Below are 17,005 nucleotides of genomic sequence, written 5' to 3'. Positions count from 1 at the left end.
ATCTTTTCAGTTTTATTTGTATCATTTTTTTTTTTTAAGTTGTCTGGTTAAAATGGCTTTTCATGTAATGGCAGATTAATGTGGCACTAGAAGTTAAAACTGAAATTCGAAACATTTGTATTGATTATTGTCAGTAGTTAATTGATAAGAGTATTCTGTCTAGATATACTGTGCAGGTCTTTGTAATAAGGTTGTAAAAGCCATTATTTTGAAAATCTTTACTTTGGTGGGTACAGAGGAACCCCAAATATCTATCTGGGACATAGAACCTACCTCGGACTTTTTGTTTCTGTGTCCCCAGAACAAGTTAATGAAACTACTTCAGCGATTGCCAAACAGTGTCGTTCGAAGATTGCATCGTGAAAGATATAAGAAGCCTTCTTGGTTAACTCCTGTGCCTGATAGCCATAAGCTTACTGATCAAGATGTTACAGACTTTGTACAATGCATTATTCAACCTGTCCTCTTGGCTATGTTTAGCAAAACTGGTAGTTTAGAAGCAGCCCAGGCTCTGCAGAATCTTGCACTCATGAGACCTGAGTTAGTAATACCCCCTGTACTTGAAAGGTAAGTGTAGCTTTACATGTTCGTTGAAGCCTCAGTGGTGGCTACAGTTATTCTGGTTATCTCTTCCCTCTACTCTTCTGCTTGGTTTTCTTTTCTCTGGCTTCTGTATTACTGTATTGGTACTTACACATTTTCTTGGAGGACAAGCAACATATTTTAACCTAATGATTGGTGACTTCATGAAGGTTCATTGGAGAGTAAAATTGACATGATATGGATAAAATAAGTATTTTGTATTATTTGTACATTTTAGTTACGTTTTAATATCAAGGTTTTGTGCATAAATTAAGCTCTGGCTGTTTTCATCAAAATGTGTCACAAAATACTGAGAACATGACAGTGAAATGATTTTGGGTTTCTATTATTTCTTAGAATCAATGACATAAGAAAAATTTGATTATCTATATTATTTTTGTATCTTGTATAATCTTACGTGGATTGTTTCCACAAGGTAGACTTTACTGCATTCATTTTGTTTTTTGTGTTGAAACAGTAACAAAATGGTTCTCCACTTGCCTAATCACTCTTACAACATAGGCCTGACGTGCCTTCCAAGAGAGAGCTACTCAGTTGCGTTGAGTGTTTTGAGAGCAGGTTACTTCAACTCACTGTCACTCCTCTGGTGCCTGAACCTGAGCTTTATGATTTCTTTCTAAATGTCTTAGTCAAAGGTAGAAGTTGAGTTTTAGAGTCCAGAAGGATCTAACAGATTGAGTTCCATAAAACTCAGATTTGTCCAAGGTTGGTCGTGGGAGAATGCGGATGACGGTCAGTTTTCTGACTCACGGTTGAGATAGGATAATTAGTCTCACTTTCTTGGAGAAGGGTATCCTGTTAAAGATCTTAACCAAAATGGTGCTCCATTAAATTTGAGTTGTTTATACTATCTTGCACTGTCCTCATTGCTGTAAATATTCCAGTTAAGTTGTGGCTCACTTTCTCAACCTCTCCTAATTTTGCATGTACATCTTAGGGTGTGCATGCAAAACTCTTCCCACACACAACTTAGTTAGGAAGTGGAGTGGAAAAGTTAGGCAGTTTATGCTCTGACTTCAACCCTCAATGTGTTTTGCTACTTGGCCTCCATGTGGTAGCAGAAGCTAACAGTCAGCAGCAGGTCTCTTGATGCTCCTTTGAGAAAGGAGGGACTTTAGTTGCTTGCATGGTTAAAATTTTGAAGTTTGAGGAGTTTTGCTGTTTCTTTACTTTGCCTTTGTTTTGCCTTATGTCGGTATTTTCCAATTGATGATTTATGAATAGATACATTTTTGTGAGACTGAAGCACTACCTACTATGCTAACGAGGCACCTAGAATAGATACATTTGGAGAAGGAACAATTTATTTAGTTCTCAGTTTTGGCACAGATTTAATATTAGCATATTTAGCGAGGTAAATACTTAATTGATGAAATTGATACTACAGTGTTGTTTTTTGAGATTCAGTTTTAATTCTGTTTAGAAGTGGCATGACTACCGTTTTGAATTTTTTTCCTTTAAAAATGCAAAATATTTTAAAAAGTAAAAATGTAAAAAAGTATTTTAGGCATTTAGTTTTAAATTTCCTAAAGACAACCTTTGTTAAATAGTTTGGTTTGATTTCTTTATGTTTTAAAATAAGAATAGGCTTTGTTCTTTTTAATTTAAGTTATAAAGCCTCCCTTGTTTCCTACTTAAGCTGAAATTTCCCTTATATATCTTTTATGCATAAGAGGAATTTGAAATGACTGCATTTTAGATTTTTTTCTCCCTACAGGATAGATTCATAAAGTTAAATTACGGAGTCAAAGAGTGACTTGGATGTCCTTGGGTCTTAATGCCTAGTGATCAAAGATTGCATTATCTTACTCCTCTCAGTTCGTGCACTCCAGTGTCAGGCATACTCTCATATATTTCTGATAGTCGGTTTCCAAGTTTAACGTACCAGTCCTTTTAAAAGTATAAAATAGAAACTTCAGCATTTTAGTAAGGTGGTTTTACCTGTAAAAAGAGAAGAATACTTTGTACTTGTTATTCCCGAATTCTAGTAGTAACCATTCTGTTGGAATGTGGAAGTGGATTAGGATGTTTGAAATAATGCAGCATCTACTGGTTTATGTGCTGTTTCACTGGGGAGTTTGCATGGACAAAGGTGGTGAGATGTCAGGGGATTGTGGAAACATGTACCTTTCCTTTATTTCCTTTATTTGTGTGATTCTGTTAACTTTGAGAGCAAATACTCAAAATAACTTCTAGCTACAAACCTTTAAACCAAAATACGCTTTATGAATTTATTAATGCATCATGTATGGTTATCTGCGATGGAAATTTTTTAAAACTCTGTTTTCAAATCGTAGAACATATCCTGCACTAGAGACTTTAACGGAACCTCACCAGCTCACAGCTACTTTAAGTTGTGTAATTGGAGTGGCCCGCAGTTTGGTATCGGGGGGCAAGTGGTTTCCTGAAGGTCCAACACATATGCTACCTCTGCTGATGAGAGCGTTGCCTGGGGTGGATCCAAATGACTTCAGTAAATGCATGGTGAGCGTCTTTATGATTCTGTTTGGTATCTAAGTGGTAACTGTGTAAGTGCATACCCTGTTAGGTTTTTCCAAATTCTCTTTAGACATAGTTCAATATAAAATGTGTTAATGGTAACAGAATTATATCTGTACATGCCTAAGTTTAGATTGTGGATGGTTAGTTGATCTCTAACATCTTCCCCTGTAAGTAATTTAGGATTACCTTTATTCTTATTTAATGATCATTTGATGTTTTAAAGCTCATTATATAGGGTCTGGCAGAAGTAAGGCCTTGCTTGAGTGTGGTTGGCAGAGTAATAATATGGGTGTAACAATTTATTGTTTTAATTTGAACATTTCACCTAAAACATCATATGGTATGCTTGAGTGTGATATTGTTATGTTATAGAATTGCATGCTTATGATTTTGTAATAGAAGATTTTGTAATAAGAAAGCAGCGTTATTTGTGCTGGACCCTGTGTATTTACTATTTTCCTTAAACAGTGACATTAAAAATTATAGCATATGATCATTTGCACGTACCTTCATCTACACTGGTGACAAGGGAGCGTGATACAAGTTACTGGGTATAGAATGCCAGATCCTGGTTATACACATACCTCCTGACATTGCTCCTCTTCCCCTCTCTCTGGTTTCTGCATTAGGTAATTTACCCTTAGCTACGGTTACTTTTTTAGGAGGGAGGCAAAGTAACCTCTCATTGACAAAAGATTGGAGAACTTTGTGCTTAAATTTAATAAATAACTATAGGAAAATAAATGTAGTATAATTTCATTACTGAAGTAACAGCTGGTTCATTTTGAGGAACCTTAAAGTGTTCAATTCTAAGTGAAAAATTTTCAGAAAGATTGTTGTGGATTCCCTCAAGATAATTTATTTGGGTAAATTACAATATGCTTGTATTTTTTAACAAGAACTATGTAATGTTAAATTTGTTGCATCTTCCCACAGATTACATTCCAGTTCATAGCAACGTTTTCCACTCTGGTGCCTTTAGTAGATTGCTCATCTGTACTACAAGAAAGACAGGACCTCACAGAGGTAGGGATGCTCTCTGGTTGTAAAGGAATTGGTTAACTGAGTTCTAAATTTTTATTGTATCTGCATAGCAATATTTGCTAGTTTAAAAGCAACTTTGGATAGGTGCTAACAAATGAAAATGACTGGTTTGTGACTACATTATACAAGTGGAAGGCCATGTCATCTTTGCTATTTTGACATCCAGAGGTGTATTTCAGTTTGTCACTTTTTAATGTTTCGTTAAGCAAAGATAGTGCTGTTTTGTTTTTTCATTTTCTTATATTAGTAATAAATCTATTGAGGGGCTTGGCATCTAATGAAGAGAGATTTTCTTTATTACTTTCTGGTTCTTTACGACTGTTTTCTTTATTGTGGGCATATTACTACTTGACTTTTGTCATTTAGATGTTTAAGTAGGGAGGGATAAGCCTTTACACATACAGCAGAAGTTTGAAACAGTTTGAAAAATGTAATTGATAATAAAAATGGCTGCTTGACTTCTGGTTTGGCCCTTATAAAATATGTTAATTCTTTTGGTTCCTGGAAAGTAGTAGATGAATTATTCTAAATTGATATGTGTTATGGTGTTATTTCTCACAGTACACAATATAATAATTTAGTGTTATATCTATATAGTAGACTATATTTGAGTTTTGTTAGTTGAGAGAAAAAACATCTCTGGCTCTTTTAAATTTTTCTCCACATTAATGTTACAGGTGGAACGAGAACTGTGTTCAGCCACAGCTGAATTTGAGGACTTCGTCTTACAGTTTATGGACAGGTGAGTATGTATGTACTTCAGACCCGCCCTTTATCCGAATACAAAACAATGGTGGTTCTGTCCCGGCAGCTGTAGTCTCTTCCTTCATTGGCACCCTCTAACAACTCCCGCAAGGTCGGTGCTACCGAAGTTGTCACAGGGCATTGGAGTTGTGAGCCCTGTGCAAATTCAGTAGCTGCCACTTACGGTTATAACGGTAGAGGTTGTCCACTCATCATTAAAAATGGTAAACCAGTTTTTAGTTGCTAAAATTCTTTCTTTCTTTGCATTATTTAGATGCTTTGGACTTATAGAAAGCAGCACATTGGAGCAAACAAGAGAAGAGACAGAAACTGAGAAAATGACTCACCTGGAGAGTTTAGTAGAGTTAGGTCTGTCTTCCACATTTAGTACAATCCTCACGCAGTGTTCCAAAGAAATATTTATGGTAAGAATGCATAGCTACAGAAAATTAAATTGTCTTGTCATTTTACCCAAAGTTATAAAAATAAGCTACTTTAAGTGTATATATCAGTCAGTTTATCCTTTCTTTTCATACTAAAATTTGGAAAAGATATACAGTTGATGCTCATTATTCACAAAAATCCATATTTGCAAATTTACCTACTGGCTAAAATTTATTTGTAACCCCTAAATCAATACTTGCATTGTTTTTGTGCAGACATGTAAAAATGGTATAAATTTGAGTTGGATATGTTTCTTGCCGGGGTTGAGTAGGTGACGCTCTGCCTTTTTGTTTTAGCTCTCATGCTGTAAATGTGTTTTTGTTGTGTCTATCTAGTGCCAGGGTTTTTTTACGCTTTTGTGTTTTTGGTAATTTTGCTGGTTTTTTAAAATGGCCTGAAGAGCAGTGCTAAAGCCATGTCTAGTGTTGTAAGCATAAGGGAGTTGTGATGTGTCCAGTGGAGAAAACAGCATGTTTTACATGAGCTTTGTTCAGGCATGAGTTGACTTGAGTTCTGTGCTAGTGAATCAAGAATACATATTAAATAAGTCATCTTTTCAATTTTATTTATTTATTTTTAGAGGGTAAGGGAGGAAGAAAGAGAGGGAGAGAAACGTCGCTGTGTGACAGATAGGACGTGTGAGAGATACATTGATCAGTTGCCTCTCACACACGCCCCACTGGGGACCTGGCTTGCAACCCAGGCATGTGCCCTGAGTGAGAATTGAACTGGCGACCCTTCAGCTCGCAGGCCAGCACTCAATCCACTGAGCCACACCAGCCAGGGCTAAATAAGGTGCCTTTAAACAGAGACACATTAACATGAAATTCGTCATTTGATGAAAATATACCCAGAGCGTTGTAGGAACTTAATTCTGTATTTCCCCTAGGAACAATGGTTTGACTAGCTAGCAAATTAGTATTTAATAATTCAGAGTTCTCAACAGCTTTATAGAACATAACTACTACAGACAGCAAGGATTAACTGTAGTTTTTATTGATTTATTTATTTTAAAAATACTTATTTAGTTTTAGAGAGAGGTGAAGGGAGAGAGAGGAAGGGAGGGATACATCAATGTGTGAGAGATATATCGATTGGTTGCCTCTCACGCCCCCAACTGGGGACCTGGCCCAAACCCAGGCATGTTCCCTGACTGGTACTCAAACCAGTGACCCCTCAGTTCACAGGCCAGTGCTCAATCCATTGAGTTACACCAGCCAGGGCTAAGTGTAGTTTTACAGTTTACAATTAAATACAATTTGGGGGAATAGTTTTGGAAATTGCTTATACCATAACATGATAGGAATTAAATCATAATTATAAAAATCTGGCCCTGGCTGGTATAACTCAGTAGATTGGGTGCAGGCCTGCGAATCAAAGGGTGGACAGTTCAGTTCCCTGTCAGGGCACATGCCTGGGTTATAGGCCAGGTCCACAGTAGTGGACAGAGGAGAGGCAACCATACATTGATGTTTCTCTCCCTCTTTTTCTCCCTCCCTTCCCCTCTCTCTAAAAATAAATAAGTAAAATGTTTTATTTTAAATCTGGCAAATTATGATGAATGAGAACATTTGTTGTCAATGTTGCGTTTTGTCAACATTCATTTGATATTGGTTGATACCTGTTATGTACAGTATGGTTTTTAAAACTACACTTTATTGCCCTGGCTGGTGAGACTCAGTGGATTGAGTGCTGTCCTGTAAACCAAAGGGTCGCTGGTTCGATTCCCAGTCAGGGCAAATGCCTGGGTTGTGGGCTGGGTTCCCAGTGGGGGATGAAGAGGAAACCACACATTGATGTTTCTCTCCCTCTCTTTCTCCTTCCCTTCCCCTCTCTCTAAAAAGAAATAAATAAAAATTTTAAAAAGAAAACCAAACCTCATTGTATTTCCATTTCTATTTCTTTGCCCTTCATCTGAGACCATCACTGTTCACTTTGTTTATGCTGGTGAAAAGCTAACCTGTTTTAGAGCTTCATGAAATATTTACCAAGATTATATGAGTGTTAAGAAATTTACATAAATCTTTTATTTAATTGAAATATTTTAAAGGGAGTTTATACTTTTGAACATTGTTAATCTGTGTATAGAGCTTTCTTTCATTCAGCAGTTAAAATTCTGTGACTTGATTGTAAAATTAAGTAGACTGCTTCAAGTCTTTTGGATTAGAGATAAATGTTTATAGTTTGTTGTCAGAATGACAAAATGTGTATATTGGATATTCTAAAAAATTTTCTTATATTGGACTAGCCAACAAGGTAATTGTATTTGCTTCCGGAGGTTGTAATTTTGTGTTTGATATATCTGTAGCAATTAAATTCTTGTGCCTCAAATGTTTTGTTCATGTTAGGGTCTTGTGCAAAGATTGTTCATAGACATGAATATAATATAATGAAGCAAATCCATATAAATTCTGATGGCTAAAAATTTCCTACTTGGTTACTTTTAATACAGTCTAAGCATCATTTAAAAAATAAGGTTTTATGTTTAATTTTCTTGAAAATGCTGGTTAGACATTTTCATTTTTTTATATATCTGAACCAGGTGGCCCTTCAGAAGGTTTTTAATTTTTCTGTTTCGCATATATTTGAAACACGAGTGGCAGGCCGTATGGTGGCGGACATGTGCCGTGCTGCTGTGAAGGTGAGTTTGGTTTTTTTTGGACTGATGGATTAATGAATCAGTAACCAACGGGTTTATGTGATTAATTATTTTAGATGTGTTTGTTATACTTAAAATACATCGTTCTTTCAGTAGCTGCTTACGGCCTTCATTTGTCACTGAAAATAGTGCTAGTGTGAACTTTGTGACTGTTAAATATTTGTACTTTTCAAAAAAACTTACTTAAATAAATATGTTTTCAGTGCTGTCCAGAGGAATCTTTGAAGCTGTTTGTTCCCCACTGCTGCAGTGTTATAACTCAGCTTACAATGAGTAAGTCATAAGGGTATCATTCTGTATTTGTAACTTTGGATAAATCTTTTCCTTGGTTTCTAGAACTCTGTTGATGAAAACAGTTCCTTTAAGCTATGCAATATTTTAATTTTGTAGTTTTGGGGAAAATTGCTCAAAATAAGGTATCACCATATTGACAGGTAGCATAGAAATTTAACTTTATTAAATTAATATTTTCATACATAGGAGACCCAGTCAGAGGTTGCCATCAAAAATGCCAGTTATTTTGTGATATGTGCAGGGTCACACATTTTAGCTGGTGTGTTAGTTTTATTAAAACTTGAGAATTGGAAAGACTCCCTAAAAGAGACTTTCAGTTATTAGAAATGTTAAATATAAATATTTTAAAAAGGATTCATTTAGTTGGCTTCATAGGTTTTTTTGCCCCTCTGATGCCATTTTGCCTTTTTTAGATGATGATGTGTTAAATGAAGAAGAACTGGACAAGGAGTTACTATGGAATCTTCAGCTTTTGTCTGAGGTATTGTCAATCTTTGGAATAAGAAAATGTTACTATAAAAATGTTGACTTGCTATTAGGATTTATTTTCTTTTGCAAATTTGACATTAAAACATGAAAAGTCATAAGCTTTAAATATTTCTTAATATGGCTGCAGAAAGTCAGATGTCATTTTCTTGTTATCAGAGTAGTGTAATTGTTGATTACTTTATGTTCAGTCCTGGACTTTTTACTGATTAATTCTAGTATGGGTAACTCATTAACTAAAAAGTGTTTTGGATTTGGGAATCCTTTTTTTCTCAACATTCTAACTTTAGGGGTTTGTTGTTGTTATTTTTTATGGGTTAGTTCAGGAACCAAAGAGCAAAGAAATTCAATTAAGTTAATTTTGTCTCTTGAAGGAAATAGACACTTTTGAGAAGGATGGTACTATGCCATGGCTCATGAGAGCCCAGACTCAGCAAATGTGTTTTAATCTTATAAAACAATAAATTGTTAGAATATAATTAAAATGAAAGTCCTAAAATGAATTAAATTATTTTAAGAAAAACAGTTACTATTTTGGCTACTTTAGTGGCCAGACATTCCCCTTTACATTAATTATTGATCTTTGATCTTTTAACCCACATATCTTCCACTGTTTCTTCCTCTTTTTAGATTACTCGAGTGGATGGGAAGAAGTTGCTTCTTTATAGGGAGCAACTTGTAAAGATTCTCCAAAGAACCCTACATTTAACCTGTAAGCAGGGTTACACTCTGTCCTGTAACCTTCTGCATCACCTTCTTCGTTCTACGACGCTTATCTACCCTACAGAATACTGCAGTGTGCCAGGTGGCTTTGACAAGCAACCTTCTGGATACTTTCCTATCAAGGCAAGCATTTTCAATGATCGAGGATTCAAGGATAGAGTCAGTTATTTTCCCAAGGGATTCAAAGTGTCGGTTTTTTCCTTGCTGTGTATGAAGGTGTCACTTCTTTATTTTTAAGGTATATTATGAAAATTTACTGGATTGTTTGTTTTGAAGATCAAATTGGCTTTATTTAAGTGATTCCTGAATGGGACAGCATCCCTTCCAGAAACTGGAAGGGCGCTTCCTGGAGTGTTTTCAAGTTCCAGCATAGAGTTAGCTGGAGCTAACTCCAGCTTTCTTCTTTTCTGTTTTTGTGTGCAATGGCTCGGTATGCCATATCTAATCTCTCTAATTCCACATAATTTTATTGGGGAACACTGAAGACTCATGATGTAAGCTTACTGTTACTCTCATAAGTAAACTAGTATTTGAGGAGTTCTTCAGGGAGGCCTTTTTTAGGAGTTACAATGAAGGGGGGTAATATGTTTTCATGCCCTTTTTTTGCTACCTTAGGTTTGGAATACTCACACATATATGCCTTAAAACATTTAAAATCGCGTAAATATGTTCTTTTTTCAACTTCTCGATCTGCTGAACAAATGCTGTTCTTCTCTAGGACTGGGGTAAACCTGGGGACCTTTGGAATCTGGGCATCCAGTGGCATGTTCCTTCTTCCGATGAAGTAGCTTTTGCTTTCTATCTGTTGGACTCTTTTCTCCAACCCGAACTCATCAAACTCCAGCTTTGTGGGGATGGAGAACTCGAAATGTCCAGGTTAGCTCTTTCTTTTTTTTTTTTTAAATAATTAATTGGTGTTTGTTTTATGGTTGCAGACTAAAAAATTATTTTTGTGCCTCTCCTTTGTCATATCTGATGTGTTCGTGCTCAGAATGTGTTGAAAATCTCCATAAGTGGAATTAGAAAACAGTTTAATACAGCATTGTTTAACAGAAATTTTGTCATATCATTTAAACAGTTCAAATGGGAAATTGGGCTTTTTCCTAGTTTGTTTATAGTGCTTTCTACTTAGCGGTTTCACTTGTGCATCTTTGAGGATGTGTGTAGGTGTGCCCCCTTCGAAATGAAGTTCCTGCTTTTCTAGATTCAGCTTAGATTTACTAGGTTGTATCTTCTTAGCAATTCATGTTATTGACATGAATATTACTTAACAGAAAAAGCGTTATGATATAATTTTTTTTCTCCTCCTAGGAGCTTTTTATAAGAAACAGAATCTAATTGAGGTCATTAGACTTCTATAGTTTGGATCTTTGAAAGTTCGTGAAAATAGTAGTAAGAAAATTACTATGTCGAATATGAAATTTTAATAGCAAATTCAGTAGAAATGAGTTTGGAGGAAGAAGTGTGATTGACTTAATGTCAACTATGTACTACAAAACTGCCTTTTGAAGTAAGCATTTAGCTAGTCCATATGCTGGGAGATGTGTACATTTGTTTTCCATTTTTGTTAGTGGTAGTGATCTTCAGGTAAACGTGATTACATTCAGAATTGTTTCATAAAAGGTATTTAGTTGTTACTTGTGATTATTTAGAACTTGTTTAAATATAAACAGGTCTCTTATTACCAGTAAATATCTATTTAATTATTGCACTTTGTATTATTAAGTGCTTAAACTGTGATGTTTGCTATTTCTTTGCCTTAATTTTGTATATCCCCACTTGATAAAGTTTTTGTACTTCACCCTAGACTTTTGGCCTTTTCTTAAAGAGGGATTTGGAGTCTTCCGAAATATGAAAATACCTTTTGTCTTTTCCAGAGATGATGTTCTGCAGAGTCTAACTATAGTGCACAACTGTTTAATTGGCTCAGGAAACCTCTTACCTCCGTTGAAAGGAGAGCCAGTCACTAATTTGTAAGTAAAAATAATTACTTTACCTATTTTGCTGGTTTGGCATTTTGCATATATTTTAAGTCTTAGTCACATAACGAGTTCCTGGGTTTGTAATTACTGGTGTCGTTTCTGTATCACTTTTAACCTTTTTTTTCATTGTTAGGCAACAAATACCTGAGGCACAATCTGGTCTATAAACTTTAAGACTTACTTAGATCTTCATATAGGGCCAGGACGACTTTCATTATAGATGAGTTTTAAAATATGAACTTGGAGATATTTAAGTTCATCTGCTAGTGTACTGAGTTAATGAAGATAAATATTCCTCTTTAAAAAGGAAAGAAAATTACTAGTTTGTTTGCAGTCAGTGTTGGTTAAAGATTTGCAAAAATCCTGGGGTGTCCTTTAATAAAAATTTGTTCAAAGTTATTCATTATGATTTTGAACTTCTTAGATCTAATGAGTTGCTCTTATGAATTTAAGTGCTTTTCAAGAGTATTACTATTTTGTCTTGATTTAGTCCATTGTTAATGCTACCATGTAAGTTGAAAACAACTGAACAGAAATTGGCAATGTGTAACTTCAGCCCCCTTAGGAAGTAGATAGCTGCTAGTTTCAGTGCGTCAGTGTAGATCGTTATCTGTTGGCATCGACATCTCATTGCTCAGCAATATAATGAAAATCACATACAAATGAGTAAGTAATCCCTGCCCCCTCAAAAAACACAGAGAATTATTTGTGGATTTTGCAACAAAAATATTGAAAAGCTTCAAGGATTTGTTTTAAAATGTGGCTTGTCTTCCCTATACTTTTTCATAATTTCCACTTATTTCAATCTAAAAACTATTTCTAGGCATTGAACTTTAGATTGCGTATTAGATTTAAGATGGAGAAGTAGGGTCATTCCAGGTAAGGAAATCTGTTTTCAGTTTACCTAGGATTTTGCTGAATTCTGTAAAAGAACTTTGGTTTTTCATTAGTTTTATAGTTTGTTATAAGCAATTTTACCACTGTTATTTTTGTTAAGAGACATTGATTTTAAACATTATTTTTAAGCAAGACCTACAAAAATGGTTTTGATTTTGCTGCTGATCTTAACAGTGTAATACATTGAGAATTAACTTTTTTATGGCATGCTAAAAAGTGATTTCATACTTAATTTATTACATTAGTAAGTTTAGTTGTACTTGAACATGTTGACAGTGAGAAGTATCGTCATTTAGTCCAACAATTTATTTAAAAGCAAAAGCATGTATAATCTGTGTATATGATGACATATATACATATATATATATAAATATCTCCTCACCTGAGGACATGCTTATTGATTTTAGAGAAAGGGAAAGGGAGGGAGAGAGATGGGGAGAAAAACATCGACTGGTTGCTTTCTGTGTATGCCTGACCTGAGACCAGAACCTGCAGCCCAGGCCTGTGCTCTGACCAGTAAACCTGTGACCCCTTGGTTTACAGGATGACGCTCAACCAACTGAGCCAGGGCGTGAGGGTTTTTAGTGTAGAGTGATCATTAGGATGCACTGCTTGAAGGGTCAGCTCAAGAGGTTTAGATAGAGGTTGTCTGTTGCATTTCATATCAGCATGTCCCTCTTTTATGCCATGTACACTCTTAATAGTGAATTGAAGCAAAGTCTTTATATTTTGAAATAAATGTGCATTGGGACAGAATTGCCATATATTTCATAATTATAAACCAATTAGGTTTATAATAATGAAATGCACTTTCAATAAGAAAAAGAATACCATGTAATAAAAAATTTTATGGATGCAATGGAATATAATTAGTTTGTTAGCTTTCATTACTGTACATTATAAGCTATAGAGTTGGCCCCGAATATTCTTTATAGATTTTTCCCAGAAAATTTGAAGATGAAAGATAATTTAGATTGAAAAGTTTTGCTTTAGAATTTTCACTTTTGGTGTGAAAATTTAATATAATGAAACAATGAAGTAATAAAAGTTGTATTTACTATAAACATATAATTGTTTATGCTTTTAAATATATTTTAAAATGTATGTATAAAATGTTCTCTTATATATGGGGTGGGGAAAAGTAGGTTTGCAGTTGTGAGTATGCAAAACAGTTTATTTTTGTATTATTAATTGTATTTCTCAAACAACTGTAAACCTACTTTTGCTAACCCCTGTATATTTAATAATACATAATGAGGTAAAATATAAAATGGTGAAAATGTCAATCTTCCTGATCACTGAATAAAACACATTTTCAGGGTTCTTCATAGTTACATACATCTGTGCAGGATAATGTTTATATGAAGTAGAATTAGGATGAATGAGCATTCCCTTTGCCTTTGAGTTGCCAAAACAAGTTTATAAAGTCTTTCCTGGGCTTTTAACTAGTTCTTAACAGAATCCTTTCCTTTAAAACTAATTTCTAACTGGTATCTTCATCTGAAATTTTAATTTGTTTGGTAATGTGTGCCTTATTATATTTATTTTCTTTATATAACATTTTGACTGTTTTGACTGATAGTAAATTAGTTCTCAATCAAAGTATCATAAAATAAAGTCAGCTTTTTTAATTTCTGAAATGCTTCTTTAATAAGTCAGTTGTCAAAATCTTCTAAATGTAAATTGATTTGAAAAAAAATTAAATGATTTAAATGGATGGTGCCATTGTTTTTGTGATATTAAATCACACTGCCTAGTGTGAGGAAAGAATATCTGTAGCATAATAATTAATTAAATTATCAGCAGCAGGTCAGTTTGAAGCTAGTAGATGGAAAGAAAACCCATCGGACATTAGTTACTCCATAGGAAGTAAAGTAAAATGTACCAGGTGGGGGAGAAAAGGAAATATATAAATGTAACAAACGCTTTTGTTAATGCCTAAGACGCCTGAGGGGAATCACTCTTGTTTCTAACATTTTTGCCTTTGTTTTATGGGACATTATGGATTTTCTGAAATACTCAAACAGTTTTTGGATGCGTATAACAACTCAAACAATTTTTTTTAAATTTATTAAAAGATTTTATTTATTTATTTAGAGAGGGGGAAGGGAGGGGAAAAGAGAGGGAGAGAAACACTGGTGATTGAGAGATACTTCATTTGGTTGCCTCTTGCATGCCTCCTGCTGGGGGCCTGGCCCAGGCATGTGCCCTGACCAGGTGCCAAACCAGTGACCATTTGGTTCGCAGGCCAGCACGGCACTCAGTCCACCGAGCCATACCACCAGCCAGAGCTCAAATAATTTTTAAAATTTAAACGTACATTTTAATTTTTTTACATAGATCTCAATTAGGTAAAATATTCTAGCTGCCTTAATTTCATTTATTTATTTATTTTTCTGGTCGGACCATTCAATATTAAGTTTGCCTTGAGCATGCATTAGCAGTGTCTGTCTTCTGGAACTGCAGTAATGAAAAACTGGAAGCTTAGTTCTGAGTTTTCCTATAAGAAAATCCTAGTTCCTAGTAGAGTATATGGGATGGTCTTAAAATTTCATTGTTCAGGGAGATGACTACTAAATGTGAAAATCAATTTTCTGTGCTAAATGATTAGACTGACAAAAAATAAAAAGCTTAGGCGAGTTGATTATACTAATAAGGATAAACTAAATAATATACCTAGTGGTATCTGCATTGTAATTTTTGGCTTGTAGCAGTATAAGGGGTCACTAAATACCTTGTACACGCTGTACATTTTACTGTTTCAAATGATGGGTAAAATAAGGTCCTTTTAGGGTAATCAAGGGTAATTTATTTTTTCACTTTAGTACAATTTTAATTTTTAACAGTTTTGTCAGACACTAAGTCTTCTGAAGTAATCTTAAAATGGAATCTCTGTTTTGCTCTTGGAACCTCTAGGTAATGATTTAATAGAAATATTTGCGGTATAGTTTATACTCATAGTTCTATGTTTATAAATGTGGAAGTTGGAGTATGGCTTTCCAGGGTTACAGGAATTTTGGGCACTTGTCTTTAATCTGCAAATCGTCATTAGTTTCTCCTTTTGCAGTCCACTCGTAATCTTCTTGGGTCTAACCAGCTATCACATAAAGCAGAAACCTAACATCTATAAAAACAGGGTTACTCAAGGTAGAGGAGTCCTCATTTTTCATCTCAAATATTTCTTCTTTACTTTGTGCCCCCTTTTCTCTGATAGATCTATTAAGTCATTCTTAGGATCTCAGCTTTTACGAACTTTTCATTCAAGAAAAATTCATACTTAAGGTCTAGGAGTTGAGACCATTTCAGTAATATGTGAAAGGATGTGTTGTTATGCGATGAGGGGCAGGGCTAGCTAACCTCTCTTGGCACCTCCAGGGAACTACCCAGCTCTGCTGGGGGAGCCGCACACAGAAAAGGAAACAGTTACTACTCCACGGTGAGTAATCCTGTTTTCTCCTTATTTCACCTTCTGACTGTTTTCATTGATTTTTAAAAGCTTGTGTGTCAGACATGGGAATAGTTCTTTTGCTCAGCATTAATTTTAAACCTAGCACTATGTAAGATTTCTCTTTCTTAGCCACCTTTTGTGCACATGGTAGAGTAAGAGCCAGCTTTCCATTTGTGTTTATTGCTATTGATGCCTAGGATTGAATTGCATAACAGAACCTGGAAATAGGCCAAATAACTCTTGTGAAACACTTGTAATCTTGAATGGAAAAAAATATCTGTTAGTGGCTTGGTTTTATACTGATGTTTGTTTTCACTTGGGAGGGAAGGGATTATTGGAAAGGGTACCCTGTTCTCTCACCTATAGATGAGAATAGTTATCACTGCTTGCAGTTCTTTCCTGACAGTTAACTTAGCCTTCATTTGCATATTTGACTTGTATATTTTGTTTTGATATTATTAGTCATTTCTTCCTTTTTCACCATCCTTTTCCACCAGTGATTGTTTTCAGTTCTACTCTATCAAATCTAAAGAAGATTGCCATCTAGTGGTACAAATAACATAGTTGTGGAAAACTTAACAGGCGTTCACCACCCCACCCCCACCTCCAGCTCCAGTGGCACACACATTGAGTAGATTTTGTTATAAATTAGGTGGTCTGGTACTATTTAATTGCCATGAAGCTGATTTAACATTATTGTTTTTAGATGGTATTATTTATAATTTGTTGTTGAAATTATGTGTCAGAATTTTATTTAGTTCCTCTGTCAAATTATATTAATGTGACCACATAGAGATAAAATCATAAAATCTTAGGTCATGAATTTTATTTTTTTAAAGATCAGAAGAAATAATTTTCTATAAATATGTATTTCCACTTGCTGAGAAACAGAGTATAAAACTTGTCAGAACAAATGGAGTTTAATACATTCGTTAGATAAGAAGGGATCAATTAAAGCTGAATGTTAGGTAAACAAGCATAAAAGAAATTTGTGATGGGTAAGAACAAATAAAACTGTAATTTATGTCTAACCAGGTACCTTCTATACACTTGAGTTATGGTAGATGTATTTTAATTCAGGTTTTAAAAATAAAATCCTAAGTAATTTTTATTTAAATGTGTTACTTAATACTTTAAAATCCCATATGGGTTGATGTTTTAAAGTAATTGTAATAACTG

At 34.6% G+C, this 17,005-nt stretch overlaps 1 protein-coding gene across 2 annotated transcripts in view; it reads left to right on the top strand.

The window, feature by feature from the left end:
* Positions 1-17,005, top strand: part of PSME4 (proteasome activator subunit 4) — a 90,397-nt gene that overhangs the window by 39,611 nt on the left and 33,781 nt on the right. For both annotated transcript variants that reach the window (XM_024552799.3, XM_024552800.3), the window contains exons 10-20: positions 302-567; positions 2,901-3,087; positions 4,042-4,131; positions 4,827-4,891; positions 5,168-5,318; positions 7,880-7,978; positions 8,200-8,269; positions 8,704-8,771; positions 9,407-9,622; positions 10,218-10,375; positions 11,377-11,472. In XM_024552799.3, coding sequence (XP_024408567.2) covers positions 302-567; positions 2,901-3,087; positions 4,042-4,131; positions 4,827-4,891; positions 5,168-5,318; positions 7,880-7,978; positions 8,200-8,269; positions 8,704-8,771; positions 9,407-9,622; positions 10,218-10,375; positions 11,377-11,472 — 1,466 coding nt within the window. The remainder of the gene's footprint in view (positions 1-301; positions 568-2,900; positions 3,088-4,041; positions 4,132-4,826; positions 4,892-5,167; positions 5,319-7,879; positions 7,979-8,199; positions 8,270-8,703; positions 8,772-9,406; positions 9,623-10,217; positions 10,376-11,376; positions 11,473-17,005) is intronic.

Source organism: Desmodus rotundus, chromosome 5 (assembly GCF_022682495.2).
Source record: "Desmodus rotundus isolate HL8 chromosome 5, HLdesRot8A.1, whole genome shotgun sequence".
NCBI classification, from domain to species: domain Eukaryota; kingdom Metazoa; phylum Chordata; class Mammalia; order Chiroptera; family Phyllostomidae; genus Desmodus; species Desmodus rotundus.
The sequence above is the reverse complement of the archived record's forward strand: the minus strand, read 5'-3'. Positions and strand labels throughout refer to the sequence as shown.